Source organism: Pholcus phalangioides, unplaced genomic scaffold, assembly GCF_987345545.1.
Source record: "Pholcus phalangioides strain wild (caught in Gottingen) unplaced genomic scaffold, Ppha-v1.0 ptg000009l_1, whole genome shotgun sequence".
NCBI lineage: Eukaryota > Metazoa > Arthropoda > Arachnida > Araneae > Pholcidae > Pholcus > Pholcus phalangioides.
The window spans coordinates 57,974,141-57,994,969 of NW_028301602.1; the positions used below are offsets into that span (position 1 = coordinate 57,974,141).

Genomic DNA, 20,829 nt, shown 5'->3' on the forward strand with positions numbered 1-20,829 from the left:
ACCATTGTAAAGGCATAAAGCACGTCTGAAACGCATTGCTAGGGAACCACGGTAACCAAAGTAAACGTTCGGAAAGTGATTGTTGAGGCCCAAAAACCATTGTTTCCAGGCAGTTTTTTGCTCATTTGGGGCACTTTCCCTGCTCTGACAAAATTTTAAAGTAGCCTATCGTTCAAGTCAGGTCCCATTTGGTATATATGCAAAAAGTGACTATTATGTAAAATATCTCTGCCATGAATCATGTGGGGTAAAAATAAACCAGACTTTGATATAAAATGTGGGAATATTATTGTATTATTGTATTATATTATTGTATATCGTTATAAGGTATCGAAATGAAGGAATAGTAAGAGATATATAATCGCAGAAAGCAATTCATCAAAATTTTCTAAAAAATAAAGTAATAAATTGTTTTTGTGGCTGATGCAATTTTAAGTGAATATATAGTCCCTTCTTTTTCCGATTTTCCCTCCTTGATACTTATACGCCCGCATATAAAGCATTGCATGTAAAATACCCATGAAAGAAAAAGCATTATCAGTTCCTCTCATTCACGGTAAGGGAACCAGTCGCATTTCTATGTTTGTACGTTGGAATGATAAATGCGATTCTAGAAAGATATAAATCACTCTTTCCCTTTTTTTACTTTTTTTTACTATTTATCGAGCTTTTGAATAAATCATTTTTAAGCTCACAATAAGGATCAAGGGTATAAAAAAAATATTTTAAAAGTATGAAGAACTTTAGATGTTATAAAGTGTGAGAAATCCTGAAAAATGACACTTTTTTTCCCAGTAAAATATTCGAAATATAAGTAACATATTTTAAAAGCTTGAAAAAGTATATAAGATTTTTTTTATATTGGGAATATTTTCTCTGGAATGTATTTGCTATATTTTAATGTATCGAAGTATTTTTTACGTTAGAAAAAGAATCTGATTGCAAATGTTTGCTCATCGTGATTGCTATACTGAAGTCAATTTATCTTCATTTATGATTTCGTGATGTTTCTGAACATCTCTTCCCTCGAAATGTTTTTTTCACAGGTTACGTGAATTGAATGTGTGATATTGAAATTCATTATTTATCGAAATCGATTTCCTGGAATGACAACAATGCTAATATTCCGCAGGATGGAAAAACACTTGAGATAGAGAAAATTCCCAAAACGATTGGAATGGGGTTTTTCAATGCCTAGAATAATTTTTTTTCTACATTGCGAATTAAAAATGCATGTTAACATGGAAATACGAATAGAAACTTACAGAATTTGAAGTTTAGACGAATTTCTGAAGGTGTTGTCCGGAATTCTTTGTATCCTGTTTTCACCCAAGTTTCTATATCCAATAACAAAAAGAGAATTAGTCTGTATGTTTTTTAAAATTATGTCCATAACTGTTGTGGCCAATATGCAAAGCTGCCAAACTTTAGACTTTGGCCGTAACATACGTACATTTGTGAATGTACAATTCTATAAATCAATTAATACTGTTCAAATAAATATAATTTCAAGATTAACATCATATCAGCATAAAATGTAATAGCTTTACCCTTCAAAAAAAAAACTTTTGTTAGTAGGAAAATAGTCGCACTGTGCAATGAACTATCATACACTTCACATGATTTTTCAAATGCTTATTGTGTAAACTCACTAGAAAGATATTTTTTCAAACCTTATTTGAAGTTAGTCTAATGTTAAACTCCTCTCGATGTAACGGTATCCTTGCAACGATAAATTCCTTTCTAAAGATATTTTTTCGAGAGATTTTGAAACCATTACTGTGATATTTTTCACATCGCTCAAAATCATCTTGAACATACAGTGGAACTTGGTTAATTCGAAAATTTTTGATAATTCAACCTTTTACGAACTTCCCTTGAGTTTTCTGTATAATTAAATGTAAAAATTTCTTGTTTAATTCACTTTTTCGAATTTTTTGGATAACTTGAAGATGGATGAAAAAAATCCTAATTTTCGTATGAGCAAATTTAGTTTGGAAAAATTCTACAAGAGAAGCCAGACTTTGCTTTTCTCGATCAAGTTGTTAAACAACGAGTTTTTATATAAATACTAATAAAAATTCGAACATTCCCTTTTTCCTCTGCTCTTTGTTGGATAATGATTTGATGCTCATTTTAACACTGTTCAGCTGGAGTGCATTGAGAATGGGTACCACTTGATACCGATTATACTTTACAACCTATAGAACAAGGTGTAACATTCAAAAATCTGAATTTTTTTATCGTCGTTAAAAGCAAAGGAGGTATCTGAAACTTCAGATTAAAAAAACGTTAATGAAAGTATATATTTCCTTGATAAGAATGATAAGCAAAATTTGGGAAACAGTTTCATAACGGATGATCATGAACTGTTAACAGGCTTTGAATGGTCAAGAAATTCTGCTGAATCCAGAATGGTGAAATAATGCACAGCTAAGTTCTATTTATCAAAATTATAAATTATTAAAATGTGGGAAACACAGTTTCGTAACTCAAATGATAAAAAAATTTTGTAATTGATAATTATTAACCTACGTGAAGGTGATTATGTTGCAATTTGCAGTCATATTACAGATCGAGGATGTATTAATTAGATAATTCGAATTTTGTTCAGTGACTGGACTTCGAATTAACTAAGTTCGACTGCAATTTTTATTTCATCACTTGCTTTCGTTCTCCCGAGAGTGCCTTGTATACGAAATACTTGAGATGTTGCTAACAACGCTGATTTATAAAAGATGTCGACAAAAGCATAAATTTGGTGGCACGTGATGATGTTGCCTCTCGACATAATGACAATTGATCCACAATGATACACTTCTTGGTCTGCTGACTATCGTTCTATCGAGATTTCACTGTATATTGCATTTATTTAATTATGATCTTCAATCGAAATTTAGAAATTATTTGAAAGTTAATTTATTTGTGCTTAAATATAAAAGAATCAAAATGTTTGTTGAATGTATTTTGCAGTGATGCGTGTGAAATTCTCTCGGTTCTGTATATTCTACACTTGGTGGAATGATGTACACATCCAAAGTTGGCCATGTTGCATTGAAACTACAGTGGGACATACAGCCAATCGTCACTAATCAGTGCTCATCAAAAAGGTCTAATTTCCTCCCATCACTGCAGCTAAAACGAAAGTTACAACAACGAAAATAGCTGATTTGAGATTAAAATCTGCATATGCATACATGTAATATACCAATAGCATCATCGCAGTTATAGTCTTTCCTTGTTTGGCATTTCTTCTAAGGGTTTTATCATTTCATATTCTATTTATTCTATGGCGGCGTATCAATATTGACGCACCAATACAAATTCGTAACATAACAGTTATTTTAAAGCATTCACGTCAAATACGGCTACGTATTTTGTAATTTATATAAGTCACAATCAGTTTCACTGTGTTTTGCAACTGAATAAGTTGTTTCCTCTGCTGGATAGAAGAGAACTAGACTTTAGAAAGTGAAACTCGTAAAATAGATAAATCTTTGAAAAGCCGTACCTTCAACAGCTAATGGGATTTTATGTATGAAAAAAAAAAAAAAAACAACGAGAGCCCATTCGTATAGGATTAGATACTGAAGTAAGGAAATGGGAATAAAAATAAAGAAAATAGTAAGTTTGAAGTCGGGAAAAGAGGGGGCAAGAGAGCTTCTTGGTATTCAACTCACAGAGCTTCCAGTTCCGGCAGATCAGCCAGAGTTTCCGCAGGTACTTGTTGAAGTTGGTTTCCGTTGAGCCAGAGCTTTTGCAATCTCTTTAATGACTTGAATGTCCCAGGGAGCAACGATGTTAGCTGATTGTCGTCGAGGTGGCTGAAGAAGGAAAGAAAAACACTCAAACACACACACAACACTAAAAACTCAATGGGACTTGGCAATCTCTACAACATGTTTGATCCGAGAATCCAAAAAATGTCAACAATATGCGATACAAGAAATTGGTATAATCCTGTCAAAACTAATTTTTAAGCATAAAAAAATCTAAAAGTTTCTCGGTGATATAACATTTATATTCCGAACTCATAATCTGACTAGACTCTTGCTAAAAGAACTACCAATAATGCCATAAATTGTTGTTAATTATATTGTTAGATCCAGTTTTGTCTCACGAAACGACATGTCTGAAGTCATTTACGATCCATTTCGTTACAATCTGATATAGATCTGTATCGCGATTCGGAAAAGAAAAACTGTGTATAGTATAAAGTACAACTAATGAGTGTTAATGCAATTATTCGTAATCAATTATTCCATGATAGCCTTTCTAATATGACAGTAATAGCCCATAAATATCTAGGAAATGTGATACGTAAAAGAAAAAGGATTTTACGACGGTACTTACAAGACTTCTAGTGATGTGAGTGGCTTCAATGCCAAAGCAGGAACTTGAGAAAGCTTGTTGTTTTGTAGAGATCTGGTTCGGAGATATGAACAGCTAATTAGAGTAGGGTACGTGGGTTTCTCGAAAATTGTTTCTATCATTTTTATGACATCTTCCAAGACTTTCAATGTCGAGGCAAAAAAAATTCATGAATAACTACTGTACAGGGTGTCCCGTAAATTCGTAAGTAGTTTGAAAATTCATAAAAATTGAAGGAATTAGTATATTTGAACACAACGGTTTGCGAAAAAGTTATTCTCACGAAGGGGATTTTTTTCTTTGGTATACAAAAAAAGTTGTTTAGCAGTTTTGTCGAAACAGGGTGCTACAGGAAAGTCTGACAGGAGTGATTGGACCTAGATCTTTCTTCAATCTCTTCTGTGTCCGAAACGTTCGTAAAGTAGTGAGTGATTCGTGGCAGAGGTAAAACAACTTCACCAATAGAACTTCCCACCGATATTCCATCACAATGAAAACTTCAAGCAAGCGCCCGTAACCGAAAAATTCAGAAATGAGCCGTTAATCGTACACCCTGCATTTTATAGGATTCTGATTTTCATATTTTCAGTGATTTAGCTTGTACAGCGCCATCTCTCGACAAAAATTGAATTTTTTCTGTCTAAAAAAAATCCATTTCGTGTGAATAACTCTTACGCAACCTGTATTAATTTTTTATGATTCCTTTAATTTTTATGAATTTTTAAGCTATTTACCATTTTATGGGACACCCTGTGTATTACTGTATACTAATAATTTAATGAACTTCAAACAATGGAGTGTTAGTATTATATTTGTTACGAAAAATGTGATAAATCATTAAATGCATAACCACCGACAAGTTTGATAAATTTTGAGAATTTATCACATTTACCAGTGATTGTGAATAATCCCCAGCTCGTATTTCGTGATTATGATAAATCGACAATGGATTACTTTCAAATATAAGTTAACAAATGTAAGTTTCCGTACATTTTGCTCACACTTCAGTATAGGATGATGGATTCGATTAGTGATGTGGTAATTATGTTTATAAATGTGAAGAAAGCTAATATTACAAGACTGATAATAATTTATTCGCTTTTTTCCTTATAACACTTATTTTATTTAAATTTTTATGGCAAAATATGTGAGTCACACACCCGTATTTTGCCATAACATGCATTCATCACGTTACTCGAGATACTGGATAAGGTTTTATAATTAAACTGATATTCCGGCATGATTTCAGGAATGTCATTCAACTTTCTCCGGGGGGGGGGAAGAACAATGTACTGAATGTACGTGTGTATATATATATATATATATTTATATATATGTGTGTGTGTGTATATATATATATATATACACCATTTTTAGTGTATTTTCAAAAGCCAGGGGGGAGGGCAACGGCACCCCCGACACCCCCAAATGTCGACCCTGCATGATTTCTTTCATATTCATATTTATTAATTCTTTGGTTTTAAATTTTATCATTCCATTGTATATAGTATTACGATAATGCATAATTATCAATCATCTCGGCAGGTTTGATAAATTTCACTATATTTATTATGTTTACCGGTGATTATGCATAATTCCTAAATGAAGTTGGTAAGTCTGGTATATATGAAGAAAATTATTCAATATCTCTTCTCTCTGTCTATTAATCAGTTTATTCAATCAGTTTATTCATTTCGTCCATGTGTGATACGTGTACCATACGTAATTCGTCATAAAAGAATTGAATAAAAGGGAAAACAGGTGTGAAAAAATGAAAAACATAAACGTTATTATCAGTCTGATATCGTGTTGGCTTTCATCACATGCCAACACAACCAACATTGCCGATCCAATTCATCATCCGAAACAGAAGTTTGTACATAATATTTGAAGTAATTAATTCACGATTTACCATGCCTAACAATATTAATTAATAATTATGTATAATACCAGTAAATGTATAACATATAAGAACAAAATTTATCAAACTTACCAAAAATGGTTAGTGACCATGCATAATAGCTGGCGATCATGTTTTATTACCGAATTTGCCACATTTACCGTAACATATATATATTTTAAATTTTCCAGAAAAACAGTCGTTACTAAATTCAAGAATTCGATTTCGTTGATAACTCCTTCTCATGGTACGAGATGTCATCATAAAGTTTACAGAAAGAGGATTTATTAATGTGTGACATACGTATACTTTTAGAAGATAAATATTTTTTCTTGAAAATTTGCCATTCTCTATTCCTAAAAGTATTCGAGTAACACTTTCAATGTGTGAAAGATCTTAGTACAGGGTGAACAGGAACGTTCCTTTATTTTGGAATAACTAGCGAACCGTGGATCCTAGAAACATACTTGCAATTGGAAAAACGTATCCAAATAACACGTATACCTCAGATGCGTCATTCATATTGCAAAAAATATACAATATAGCAAATATCGGTATTGAAATATAAAAACCAAACTTTTTGTTTGTTCATCCTGTCCCAAAAACCAATTAGAGAAAGCTTTTGCCCTGTATACATCCTAAGCCACCCCCCCCCCCAAAAAAATATTCATGTTTTCAAGTACAATATTCGCTGAGATATTTTAATTCGAAAATTGCTGAAAATGAGGCAAAAAAAATAACAGAATATGAAGAGTAGAATGAGCTTGTTAGTTGTTTAAAAAGTTATTTCCTTCATTTTCATTGATTTTCGAATTCAAAAATATCTCAGCGAATATTGCACTTAAAAACCTAGATTTTTTTGTTAGGATCGGGGGGAGGGGGGCAGGTCAACAACTTTATGTTTGCGGGTGACCAAATACTAATAAAAACACAAGGGCCACATCAGACAAATTGTCCAACGAGGTGGCTCAAACAAGATGCCGATAAAAAATATCGATGTCAAATATAATTAAAATACAGCAACCCAGGATAAAAGCATATTTTTGTCGAAAATATTTAATACTATATAATGCACTGCCCATAGATAAGATTATGGTTGCCTTATGTAACTATAGATAGTTTCTCAATTTATCCCAATGTGTATACTTTTTTAAACGTGTTAATCGTGTTATAAATTCACCGACCCCCGGAGGTAAGCTATTCCATCTATTGATAACCGTATTAGAGAAAAACTCGCTGATACACCAGAACCTGGCGTCGTCCCTTACTAAACTATACTGATGTTTCCTTGCTGAAGCAGTCGATAGACGGTATATTAATAACTCATGGTCCATCCAATCCATCCCGTTGAAAATTTTAAACTTCGATCATATCCCCCAGACACCTGCGTTCCTCCAATGTAAACATATTAAAGAAATCAAGTCTTTATAGCTCAAGCCTTGTGTGTCAATAAGAGCACGCGTAGCTCTTCTTTGCAACCCCCCTCAACTATGTCAATGTGCCTCTATAGGTGGGACTTCCAAAACCTTATAGCATACTCTAATCCAGGACAAACTAAGTTCCGAAAAAAGTGGAAGAATGACTTAAAGAGAACATTAGAGACCTTTTTAAGAATGAAACCGAGCATTCTATTCGTTTCTTTTAACCATCGTTGAGCATTTTTCAGAAGACCTAAGCCGTTCGTCAATAAAAATAAAAATAATTAATTTTTTTATTTTAATAACTGTACAACCCCTCGTAATAGGAATGATATAGTTATTTTGGCATTTTTTCCCGATTGGAAGTATGCTTCTAGGATAAACGGTTCACGAGTTATTCCAGGACAAAGGCACTTTGCTATGCATCCTCCACAAGTTTTTATGTATGCAAAACTTTTTAACTAAAAAATTTCTCATGGAAATCTGTGCTTCAAAAAATTTAAATTGATAGTATTATCACACTGTCACAAACAATGCGTCAGTCGCTGAGATAATAACTTGTTTCAGGCATTATGAAAACTATTAGAACAATCCCCACTGAAAATAAACTCTAAAACTAGAATGTAGAATGTAATTAATATGAATGAATGGTTGTGTATGTGTATATGCATTTGAATCGTCGTATACTCACAGAGATTTCAATTTCGATAGCCCAGTGAAAGCGTTGACGGAGATGTGAGAAATGTTGTTGTTTGCGAGATTTCTGGGTGAAAAAACAATAAAAATTAATACTCAGAAACCATAGTATAACCGTATTTTCCTAACAAAATCATACATACAGAATATATTTGAATGCATATTTTTCGTATTTGCACATGTTCTCGTACTCACAGTTCAATCAGGTGCGTCAGATGTCGGAAAGAAAAATCCGGGATACTCGAGATGTTATTGTCGGCAAGATATCTACGAAAAATAAAAATAGATGAATATTTCTGTATTCGTGAACTTTAATACATTTACGTAATAACATAACACACAAATCATATTCGTAATTGAAATTCAAGAATTCTGCATATTGGTGAATGTACAATACATGTGGTTGTATAGTAGTATTCGGGTGTAAAATACAGTATACTTGTTACTCACCAAAGTTCGTATGAATTAAATTTCGGAAAAATTCTGTTATACATTTTCTGCTATATGCATGAATATTTCAGGTTTTACATCATATGTGAGTAGATGACTTACATTAATTATATATTTGACTTATACGTCTTTGCGATTTTCTTTTTAATTTTAAACCAAAAGAAAGGTATTTTCCTAGTAAATCATACTTAGTGATAAGAGCCATCGATTTACGCATTACGGTATTCTTAAATTTTTCGGCGTATACTGACTCGAGACCAAGTGGCGTATACAGCCAACAATCTGGGGGGTTAATTCACGCTTATAAAAACCATGGTCGAGAACCCCAAGATAAAGGTTTATTCTAGAAAAACCTATGAAATTTATTTGGAATTTTTTTTAGTTAACGGAAGTGGGTTTCGCGACTGAAAAAAAAGTGTAATATGCTCACGCCTCACATGCTAAATTTGTATATTTAAGTAGTATATCTATTCTCCGATTAATTCAAATATATTATTGATATAAATCTGGGTTATATATTCTTGAATATTTGTTTTCTTTTTGCTACATCCATTCGAAAAAAAAAATAACCAAAGGGTTTTGACAAGGCAACCTAAGCTTTTCTACCATTTGTATAATTATTAGGGAAATTATTTAAATGAAATTGATTTCATTGCATAAAATAGTAAAGTTAGTTAAGTACTTTGATAATGTGAATCTTGCCGTTGAAAATTACACTGAGAAAAATATGCTCTAATATTTTATTGCCTGTGACGGTACTTTGAAGCAATGTTTCTCAACCTAGAGCCATGTGACCCCCTTGTGTACTGGAATATTCCAAGGGGGGCCTCGGGGATAAAATGGAAGGGGGAGCTATGGCAGGTTCCTAAGGTGGGCCACAGAGAACTTTGAAAAAATTTCAAATGGGAAGAAATAAAGCTTTCATGTAAAATATTGGTAAGAGAAAAAAGTGACTATATATATATACTTTCAGAATCTTTTGTAACCCGGAACATGGCCTTCTCGGGCATGTCGCGGGGGCTGATGATAGGAACGCTGGAATATCCGTTTTCCTGAGAGCCATGATGCTGAGGCGACCCAACACAAAGCAACCACAAAAAACTCCAATCTGGGGGGGGGGATGGGTGGGTCCGGAGATTGATCTTAAACTGATCTTTGACTGATTTTAAAACATAAATTTAAAAAAAACGCACAAAGTTAAAAAATAAACATTAAAAAATGAACTTAATAAGAAATGATTTAACTTCTGAATTGGGGGGGGGGGAAGACCCTGATTAAGACGGTGTGGGACCACGAGCAAAAAAATATGGTCCACAGGGGGCCATGGGCGAAAAAAAGGTTAAGAACCCACTGTTTTAACACATATCGGGTTAGATTATGTACTGACTGTTTGCAAAACAATATTCTTTTTTTATTTTTTGCTTTCAGTTAGAACTAAAATGGCGTACCAAATAGTTTATATATTATTTATTATTATCATTACACACTTATTTATATTTTTATATTAACTTTTTTATCATTTCATTTTTATTTTGTTTTCTATAATGTAGTAATTAACATGACGAAGGTTTTTAACTGCTGCCTGATGCGAAGATTAAAAACCTTCGTATGGATAGCGGATAGTGACATCATCCTCAGATAGATAACTGAGTTAAATTCTAGAGTTTTGGCAATGTTTGTTGAATGATGAATTGAACTTTTGAATTTTAGAAATTTTTAATGCTGAATTGAAATTTTTAATTTTAGCGGGTTTTATATTCTTAAAATTTACAGAACTTAAAAAATATATATTTGGATCTTCAAAACGAAGGTTCGCTCAGCTAAACACGTATTGTGTAAAAAAAAAACCCTACAAAATGTTAGCAATTTTTCACACTCTCATGCAGTTGTGTTTTTTCTTTTACACATTACAAGCAAGTTCCATAAACTGCAAGCTGAGAAAAACGTTTTAAAAGGGTTTTTTTTCCTGAAATATTTTTTGACTATCAATTATTTCTTTGTTCTTTAATTTTGAAAGCAACGATTTACCGATTAGAAATTTTTTTTCCTTCGATTCACATTGAAATGCCTTATTTCTCAAAGTCATTTCATAAAAAATTTATTTTTCGAAGCCTGAATGGTTGTAACTCCCCTTAAGTTAGAAAAGTATCCCGAGAATATACTCTATATATATGTGTATAAAAGCTAAAAAGGGGGGGGGGGTATAGGCGGCAGCGTCAACGGGTGGGGGGGGGCAACGATTAATAACAACGATAATAATAAGAAGAATGTCACAAAAGTGCGTAACAGATTGAATGTTGGACACAAGATTGTTCGTCTAAATAACTTTTTTCTCTATGATATTGTAGAAAAATGAAATATATATCATCTTGCCGCTTGGCAGAGACGGCAGCTGCCACTGATGGGACTTCTCCTCTCCTGGCATTAAAGCATTCTATTCAACGTCACAAACAGTGGTGTCAAAAGATATTGTTTTCCTGTTAATATTACGCGAACTCACTAACACCAGGATCACAAAACATAACGTTGTACATTTCCCCGAAAAAGAAGGACAAAAAAATCACATTAAACGATAAAAACTACATTTTATTTCTTCACATAAAAGCTTGCAATTCGGAAAAAAATTCAATATGGAAACTTTTTCACTTTAAGAATTTTTCTAGAGCTCATGTTCACATAACGAGACCATGATATTAAATATTTAATATGTAAAATATCATTGAAAGAATAATTCACAACGGATTTTGGGGAAAAGATATCTTTGCACGTTATCTATAATCATAATGCGTTAAATTCAAAAAAATTTCACTTCTCTCAACATATTGATGGTTATGTAAGTTATTTAAAATTGTTTTTGTTTGCAGTAAAAAACAGACTTTCATTCTTGGTGAAGGAGTTATGTAAGCAAGCATCGACACGATTTTTATTTCCATACACGGAAATTCATCATCTGCCATTTTCAGTTCAAACCATGGAACACAGATGACAGCTCCAGTGGAACGCGAAAAAAACATAACTCTGCCAACCTAAAGACGTTAAGGTCACACATACACTCGGCATGAACCGATTCGTAGGAAATTCTCCAGAAGCATTTTTACGTGGTGCATGCTCGATTGAGTAGCATATATCCATTTTAGATTATGCATTTTTTGCATATTAAGCATGATTTCGCTATAATTAAATTTATCGAATAGGGAGCTCTAGAACAACACAATTTCGAGTCATCTCTGCACCCTATGAAAATACGTGAGCTATGTCACGGCGACGAATAATCCGTTCTCCATTTTTTTGACAATATATTGCCCTACCAAAATATTGTCATGCAGTTGTCGTAGTTTTGGTTGCAAAATTAAAATAAAGGATATATATATATATATATATAAATAGTCAAAAATATATCAGCTACAACTGATTTGATACGGCGACATGACCGCAGAAAAAAATTGCTACCGCAGGGAGTCCCACACCGAGGAGTTAGCGCACCAAGCTCTCGGTGAGTAAGAAAGGCTGAAGTTCGGAATCAGCAATAAATTGTAGGTCCCGGTCTAATTAGTCCTCGTGTGCAGAAAATGACCGTGGTGCAACGAAAAAACGGATCAAACAACTGATTTGACTCTGAAAGTTTCACCATTCTTGTAATTATTCCTCTCATCAATTCTGGAATTGTTTCATTAATTCTGAATTTTCATCGATTCTGAGATTTTTTTATTTCATTAATTATGAATTTTCATTGGTGAGTAGATATTTATCAGTACTCCCGTATATTGTGTGATAATGTATGATTCTTTGGATGCCCGATTCCCCTGCCTCACAAAATATATAAAATCGGGGCTAAAAAGCCCGGAGATAATTTCACCCCGCTTCTGATAAGGGCGGTCCTGCTGTGCACATTTAATTCTTACTCTCGTGATGATTTCCGGGTGTGTACAATTTTAAACTGAACGCTCTGTATACAACCGCAAAAGTTACATCTCAAAAAGGATAACTTTCAAGAAAAAAAATGCGTCAAGTAATTTCCCACGTATTTCCTTTAGCTTTGTAATGAAAACATACTTCACATCACCCCATAGACATACACTTTCCATTTCAAAAGAATCGTATTCATCAATATCGCCTTCCGCGAAATTTCTCTGCCATTTTTCATGTTCTAAAACGGAAGTTACCCTATCATTTTCGTTCTTCTTCCTTCTTGACTTCGACGATCAGCATTATCCGGTCCGAAATCCACATTTTTCTCCATGACCGGAAGATTGACAAAGTATCGGAAGTCGTTATTTCAAGAACAACGACAAGGTGAAGAAATGGACGAATTGAAAAAAAGGGAAAAAAGAATGTCCTTAAAGATCGAAGATGTCCTCTGGATGGGGAAATATCGTAAAAGAATTTCTTAAAAATAAAAAAAAAGTTAATACTAGGGCTCTATAAGTGTCAAAAGACGATTAAACCAGTTGATAAATAGTTGAAGACTCTGCTAACGAGTTTCAACACAAATAGTTTCGAGCTCTCTCCGAGGCTCGAAACGTATCCTTTCTGGAGCAAAAATTTATATTGGACCATCGAGGTGCATGAACTTGAAAGAAAATAAAATAGAAACGAACAGGAAGATGGATGCGATTCTCCCCTAAAGCAAATATTTCAAGTAGTAATTGATATATAATAATGCTCATGAATAATGCAAAAATATGACAGATGATGTCTGTAAGCAAAATATATATAAAAAATAAGTATATTAATGGTCACACAACCACGCATTTATATATAAAAATCAAGTATTAAAAATTTCTTTTTCGGAGTATAAGAGTTTAGGTCATAAAAAAAATGGTTTCGGTAAAGCGTGATCATTTGAAGATTAATCGGTTCAAACTATCATTGACAGATTGGGATGGAAGTCGTAAACACGTACATAATGATCGGTTTGAATCACTTTCGGTTCATTTGTTTTCGGGTCACATTTTTTTTTTTAATTTCACATGTTTTTATCTTTATGTGTGCGCACGTGTTAAGAGTTTTTCGACCGAAATTATTTCTGATCATTTTTTGCTACCCTCACAAGGTACCTGTTTCGCGCGATTTCATTATATTAATTAATAATATAATGTAATGTCACTTATCATATAACTTTAATGCATAAGTTTCAGTAAATGTGATAAAGCCGGTTATTATACAAAATCGGACCGCCAGTCATTTTGGTAAGTTCGATAAATTTCCCTAACTTTATAACACTTTTACCGGCAATTATGCATAATACCAAAGCGTAGTTCGTAAATTTGATGAATGCTAAAAATTTACAACTTTTACCGGCGATTACGCATAACGCCCAAGCGTACCCATGATTCATACTATATTAATCACATTTGCTGGTTATTATGTATAATTGCCATTCAGTATTGATAAACTGGTCCTACTGCCGCACAATAAGATTAATTATTTAGATGACAGTAGTCGTGAATTAGAGTCTGAACCGGATACAATGATCTCTGATTCAACGATTTTTCCGAGCATCCCCGAAATAACTCCCGTAATTAACTCCTATTTGACCTATTTGACCAATTCTTAAATAAAAGCTCAATATAACAAACTCCTATTTAGCAAATTTAAGTATCATACCCCGATTTAACGAATTCTTACGTTTTTGTGCGATTTTTAAAGATTTGCAATCAGATTCCAATATATAGCAAACTTCTATTTTACGTATTCTACAATCGGATCCCGATATACTCATCTGAAAAGTTTTTCATTATAATCAAGTAAACCAATTACGCTAGAGTGTTGTGTATAATCGCCAGTAAAGGTGATAATTTTTTTTAACATTTATCAAATTTATAAACGACGCTTCGGTATTATGCATGATCATCGGTGAAAGTGATAGATTTATCAAACTTACCGAGACGATTGGCGATTGTGCACAATAACCGGTTATCATGAACAATAATTAATAATCATTGACAGATTGGAAAAAAAAGCCGTAAACCCATACGTAATGATTGATTTGAATAACTTTCGGTTCATTTTTTTTCTGGTCACTTAACATATCATTTCACATGTTTCATCTGCATGTGTGCTCACATGTTAAGCGTTTTTCGATCGGAAATATTTCTGATTTTTGCCACCTTTGTAAGGACTCGACTACCAGTTTTGACTTTAATATATGACAGTATTATCAGTTTTTATATGTATATTTAAAGTTATAGTGATAAGGTATTTAACGCGTGGGGACTTCGTGATCACGCACACGTGTACTTTCCTGTATCACAGCACGGAATGTATATTAAATAAAATTTACCAATTCTTTCAACGCGTCTCAGCGTGATACGAGGGTGGTGATTGAAAATTGCGCGTTTACATGACCGGCCAGCAACAGCGATAAATTATAATAAATGGGGGGAAGTGCAACATAAAACAGGAGGAAGGAGATTCAATCAGGGCAAGGCACAGTGACGAAGTCTCAACGTCCCTGGCGTAGTTACAAGTCGAGCGATTTACGACACTGCTGGGGAAGATCATACAGATTAGACCGTGGACAATCTTATCAGTTCCCTGCGACCAAGAATCAGGCTAAATTGGAGCGTTCTCTTGTTTTCTCTTGTATTCTGTATAGAATTTCACGGTTTTGAGAACCGCCATATGTATATTCACATCTCTTCCTCTTTTTATGATTTCAGTCCAAAATATTTTTTCCTCCCTTGTAGAAAACATTTCCGGAATCGAATTTGAGTTCTCATTGGGAAAGAATAACTTTCAGTCAGAGACATCTTGACCGAGTTCAGTAAAAACAGCCGTATTCTCCGAAGTTTCTGCTCATACCGTATTTTTATGAACTAACCAAAACACACAGCGTGATGATTAGAATATTATCTAATTAAATATGCGAGATACGCGCCAACATAAGCAGCAACATCGTGAGCCGAGTTTTTACGCCAATCACCATCAGAATTGCGGTCATTCGAACCCAGGTAACTCATATTCACTTCGGGAACTTTTTCCAGATGTATCTTCACTACTCTTTCTAAAAGTCTTTGAATCATTCTATGTAAAAAATGAAAGATTTTCATCTAATACGAAATGCATTAATAAAAAGGTAACCTATGTTTTCACAGCAAGCCTTCTTTCAAATACAAACACAAAGGCCACAACAGGCAAAATGCCCACCGAGGAGGCTGAAAAAAAGTTGCCCATAAAAAATTGGATGTCAAATATGACAAAAATTTGGTATATTTGACCCAATATAAAAGGACATATCACAAAAGGAAAAATAAATATATAATACACTGCCCATAAAAAATATTACGGTTGTCTTAATCTAAGTATGGATAACTTCTCGATTTATCTCACTGTAATCGTACTTCTTTTTTAAACGTATCAATTGCGTATTAGAATTCACGACCCACGGAAATAAGCTATTCTATTTATTGACAACCCTATTAGAGTGCAAGACTCTTAGCATCAAACAGTCTGGTTATTCTAGGAGCTTATCTTCCACATCTGTATGCATCAAACTCAGAAATGAGCAGACCAAAACAAATATGGATGGGGACAACCACAAACTCGACTGAGTTGTGTCAACACACCAGCTTTAGCATAGCTTAAGTAGGTGTTGGTTGTGTATATAATTTAGAAATTCTTCCTCATCTTGTAAATTCTCATGTATCCAATATTAAAGCTGCGCGTTTTAGCCTCTGTTCAGTTCTCGTCCTTTTTTTTACAGCGCTTTCTTGGTGTTTTAAAAACGTATCTTTGAATTCTGGGCAGTACCTGGAACGAACTAAACGATTGCTCATAAAAATTTATGGGAAATCATGAAAAAACGAACATAATACCGGAACTAATTATCTTCATTAGCCGAGAAGCAGAATTCGTGTCAGGCACAGAACCCATACGCGGCATATTCCGACATGCGCCAAGAAGTTAGAAGTCCCTCAGAGGTGCAGATTGTATCCAACCACGAGTTGAGATTCGGCTACAGCACGTCGGACGATTCTATTCTTTTCTAGAAGTATAAACGAAACGTGAAGCTCGGTCGCTGACGAAGTCTCAATGCACAATAGTGCTACCTACTTTACCGCACACCAACTCCGGTCATATATCGCCATACAGCAATTTCCAACCAGAGGGGGTGGGTGGGAAATGAAGGCTCCATTCATCCATGGTCGCCCCAGGCTCGGTAGGTAAAGAACTTGCTTCTAACGTGGATTCGAACCCTACGACCTTGAAGGTAACCTTCATAGTGGAAGACGAGCATCTTACCACGGCGCCACACGGGTGCTAATAATGGTACCAGAAAAATTGAATACAATCGTCCGACACATGACGTGGCCAAATCTCATGGAGAACTGAACTAGTTATTTTACCAAGTAAGCTCAACTCACTTATCGGCAGAAAATGTTAAAAGTCTGTCTGTATGACAATAACAGATGCCGATTTTACGTTCAGCGTATGCGGTTTTACTTCAAATCTCTTGATACTCAGAAAATATCAGAGTCATGCTGACTAACCTGTATGATTTGAACAACTCTTTAAACAACACCTGTTAATAATACTCGTTAGTTGAAAAAAAAAATTCTATTAATTGAATCCGAACTGAAGTTCCAAAATAAACTACAAAAGCGCTTAACATTATGAAGTTGACATTTGATCTTTTAATTGACACCGTCCTCCTCAATCACACGTGTGATTGTAATTGCTTTCAATTTGAACGTGTAATCCTAAATTTGTACTCCATTAACTCAAAAAAAAAAAAACTTTCCAAGTAACAGCTACTGCACTGTTTAATTATAGGTTTTTTTTATATGTCCTGTGATAAGAAGCAATTTCCTTATAATTACAGTTTTCGGAAATCCACTTTTTTTCCCCTTTCTCATCAGTCGACTTAATATGGCTATGAATGATGAAAAAAAAAGAAGAAACAATTAACGTTAATTTATATCGAATATTTTCGTTTTAATAGCCTGAAATTGAAGACTTATTCGATTTTTCTTTTCTTCATAACGACATGGATCCGGCGAATGTTATCTCTCCGTCGGTTAACCCTAATATTCTGTTCGTTTACTGTGGCAACAGAAAATGATTGATGATGAAGATGAAGGTTAAATCGTTTTTCCTCTTTATATATATTTTTTCCGCGATTAACGATAATCGTTCTGACACTATTATTTTGTTTTTGTTTTGTTTTCTTATGTTTGGCCACATACACTCACTATCTTTTGCGCAGAGACATGCAAACATGATGTTGAACAATGATTAAACCGCTCTTTAAGCTCTCCATAAAATGCTTATCACGATCGAACTATTTCTTCATGTTGTGATTTTTCTCGCAGATTATCATTCGATTAGTGCAAAACACAAAAATCAATGCCCTGTATATCATATACAGCATATGCGTATGATGTTTCAATCACATAATAAAGGGTTAGACAGCTTCGCATAAAAAGCTGTATGAAATCTCTTTTCTTTTTTTTCCATAACAAATGGCCCCATTTTCAATTGACAGCGGAAATTAATTTGTATTCATAAGTAGTTTTAACAAAAATTTCATTTTCCTTAAAATTAAACATTTAAAATGAGCGAACAAGCTTATGAATGAATCTAATCGTATAGACAAATGCGTAACTACAGTCGAATCCCGTTTTAACGAATATCGTTATAGCGAAAACCTCGTTTTGTGGATCGAAAAATGTAGCTACTTTAAAAGTGCAGCACAACCACCTGTAGAGCCATGGCCAATATTAATGCAGGGCTGATCTGGCCACCGTGCCAGGATGAGCCTATGCGGTTCTATGACCCTGGTTCTATGGATATTTCGGCTAGATTATCTGAAAGTAGACCCCCAGGGGATTCATGCTCATAAGAGGCCTACGTGATGAGATCTGGTACAGTACTATGATCTTCAAGTTCAAGAGTAAATATGGTATGTGTAAATGTTTACTTCCATTTAAGTATGGGGACCCCCAGCAGGAACGTTATTTCAACTTTTTCCGGGGGGGGGGGACAAAGAACATGTACTTAATGTATATATATATATATATATACCCCATTTTGTAGCGTATTTTCAAATTTTCAAAAGTCAGGGGGAGGGCAACGGCTTCCCTGACTCCCCCCCCCCCCAAATGACGGCCCTGGGCCCCAGAACATCACTTTGCCGTTTCTACGTTTCTATCCATGATGTTGAAACGGCCTCCATAGAAATTCCATAAGCTCACTAAACTCTAGTACAGGGGGTAGACTTGAATCCAGGATAATACGTAGTATGTTATTAGGGACAAATCATCTCGAATAACACATTTAGTGTGTGTGTGTGTTCGTTGGATTGTCCCATATTTTACAGGTCAGACCAATTTTCTACACCATAGGGATGATAGACATCCCACCACTTCTGGATTTGCACCTGGCCCACAGGTATAAAGATCGACCTATTTATAAAATTTTTGTTCACAAACTATAGGTTCAATAAATTGCATTCAATAAGTGGAAAGGGTTTCGCTTCTGGATGGGAAAGGTGATAAATAAGACAGGGGGCCACGAGCAAAAAATATGGCCGAAAAGGGGCCATGGGATAAAAAAAAGTTAAAAGACGCTGAGTTTTCGATTTACGCTGAGTATTCGATCAAAAATATTATTGTTACCATCGGTCACTCCAATGTTATCACTAATGGAAGCCTACATTCTTTCTTTAATGCTATCAAAACGTCCGAAAAATATTAAGTATGATCAAATGAGAAGGTGATGAGGTCTGAAGCAAAAAAAAAAAATCTCCAGCACATTTTCGAAAAAAAAAATGCAGTGTTTTCTACCATGTAATGTAGGTAACTTTTTTTAACATGAAAATCACATTAGCATAGCATCTCGCGATCGTAGAGAGCAGTTCCTGATAAGAAGGAGAAGCAGCATGAGTAGGCTAACGGTCCAACTTATTCTCACAGCTTCAGCTTCATCATCTTTCTTGGTGACGAACGGATTCAATCAGCACGGGTCATCGGTCATCGACCACCTCTGACCTCCGTGAGCACGGTGACGTCTGAGCCTAGGGTGCTGTAAGTGCCCAAGCACCTATATCATTTTATAGCACTGATCAGCATCTCCAGAATTAATTCGGAAAATTTCTTTCAGAAAGCTCAAAATGAGCCCCCACAGGTCCACACCCCTCCGAAATGTTAAGTGCAGGTAATGTTTTTTTCTGTATGAAAATGCTGCTCAGACGTGCTCTCAAACAATTAATTATTTATTTGAACAAATTTCGTTGGAAATACCGTTCACCCTACAGTACGGACCTCAAAATATCACAAACTCCGATTTGAAGGATGTTTTGAAAGATTGGTTGCTTCCTTGAAAAGAACATACAGTGGTTGGTGCCTCTAGTTGCTACTTTTTCGGTGATGGCCTCTCAGTTAAAAATTTCTTGGAAAATGGACTGAGCCGTCGTGTGATTGGCCGAACGATGGGAATCTCTGTTTCAGACTTAGGGCATTGACTTCCAAGTGGCACGTACATTTTAGCCCGTCAGAGACTCTCGTCACAGTTTCTCTTGGTAAACCCTAATGAAATACTGTTCTATAAAAAACTGATAGTAGTAAATGTTCAGATATTTTTTTACTTATAAATTTACGCAGTAATTTCGTTTAAATTCAATTTAAAGAGTTCTCAAAAATTAGGTCATTTATCGTCCTTCATTAAAATTATAGAGATGGTTGTTGAAAATTCCAATTGAAATTCGAAATTTATTTTATTTATTTTTGCCGCTTGCGGGCCAGAAATTTGTGTACATACAGGTGACCGTATTTTATCAGCTATTCCCGTTATTTCAACCGTCTCGACTTATAAAATGTCCAATTTTTCAACGAGGCTTGCTTGAATTCTATTTTTTTACTGAAATCAAGAATATAATTTTCATGACATAAATTATATTATGATAATAACTATAAGATTCCAATTATCATATACATATATTCATGTGATATTTTTGCCAAACATATACGTTTTATTGATGATAGATGATTGCAT

At 34.3% G+C, this 20,829-nt stretch overlaps 1 protein-coding gene across 1 annotated transcript in view; it reads right to left on the reverse strand.

Moving 5' to 3' along the window:
• LOC149083380 (uncharacterized) overlaps positions 1 to 20,829 on the reverse strand; it is a 126,449-nt gene that overhangs the window by 23,699 nt on the left and 81,921 nt on the right. The window contains exons 2-6 of the mRNA XM_089236652.1: positions 8,581 to 8,652; positions 8,381 to 8,452; positions 4,354 to 4,425; positions 3,681 to 3,824; positions 1,266 to 1,337 (exon numbers count right to left, since the gene is read on the reverse strand). Coding sequence (XP_089092778.1) covers positions 1,266 to 1,337; positions 3,681 to 3,824; positions 4,354 to 4,425; positions 8,381 to 8,452; positions 8,581 to 8,652 — 432 coding nt within the window. The remainder of the gene's footprint in view (positions 1 to 1,265; positions 1,338 to 3,680; positions 3,825 to 4,353; positions 4,426 to 8,380; positions 8,453 to 8,580; positions 8,653 to 20,829) is intronic.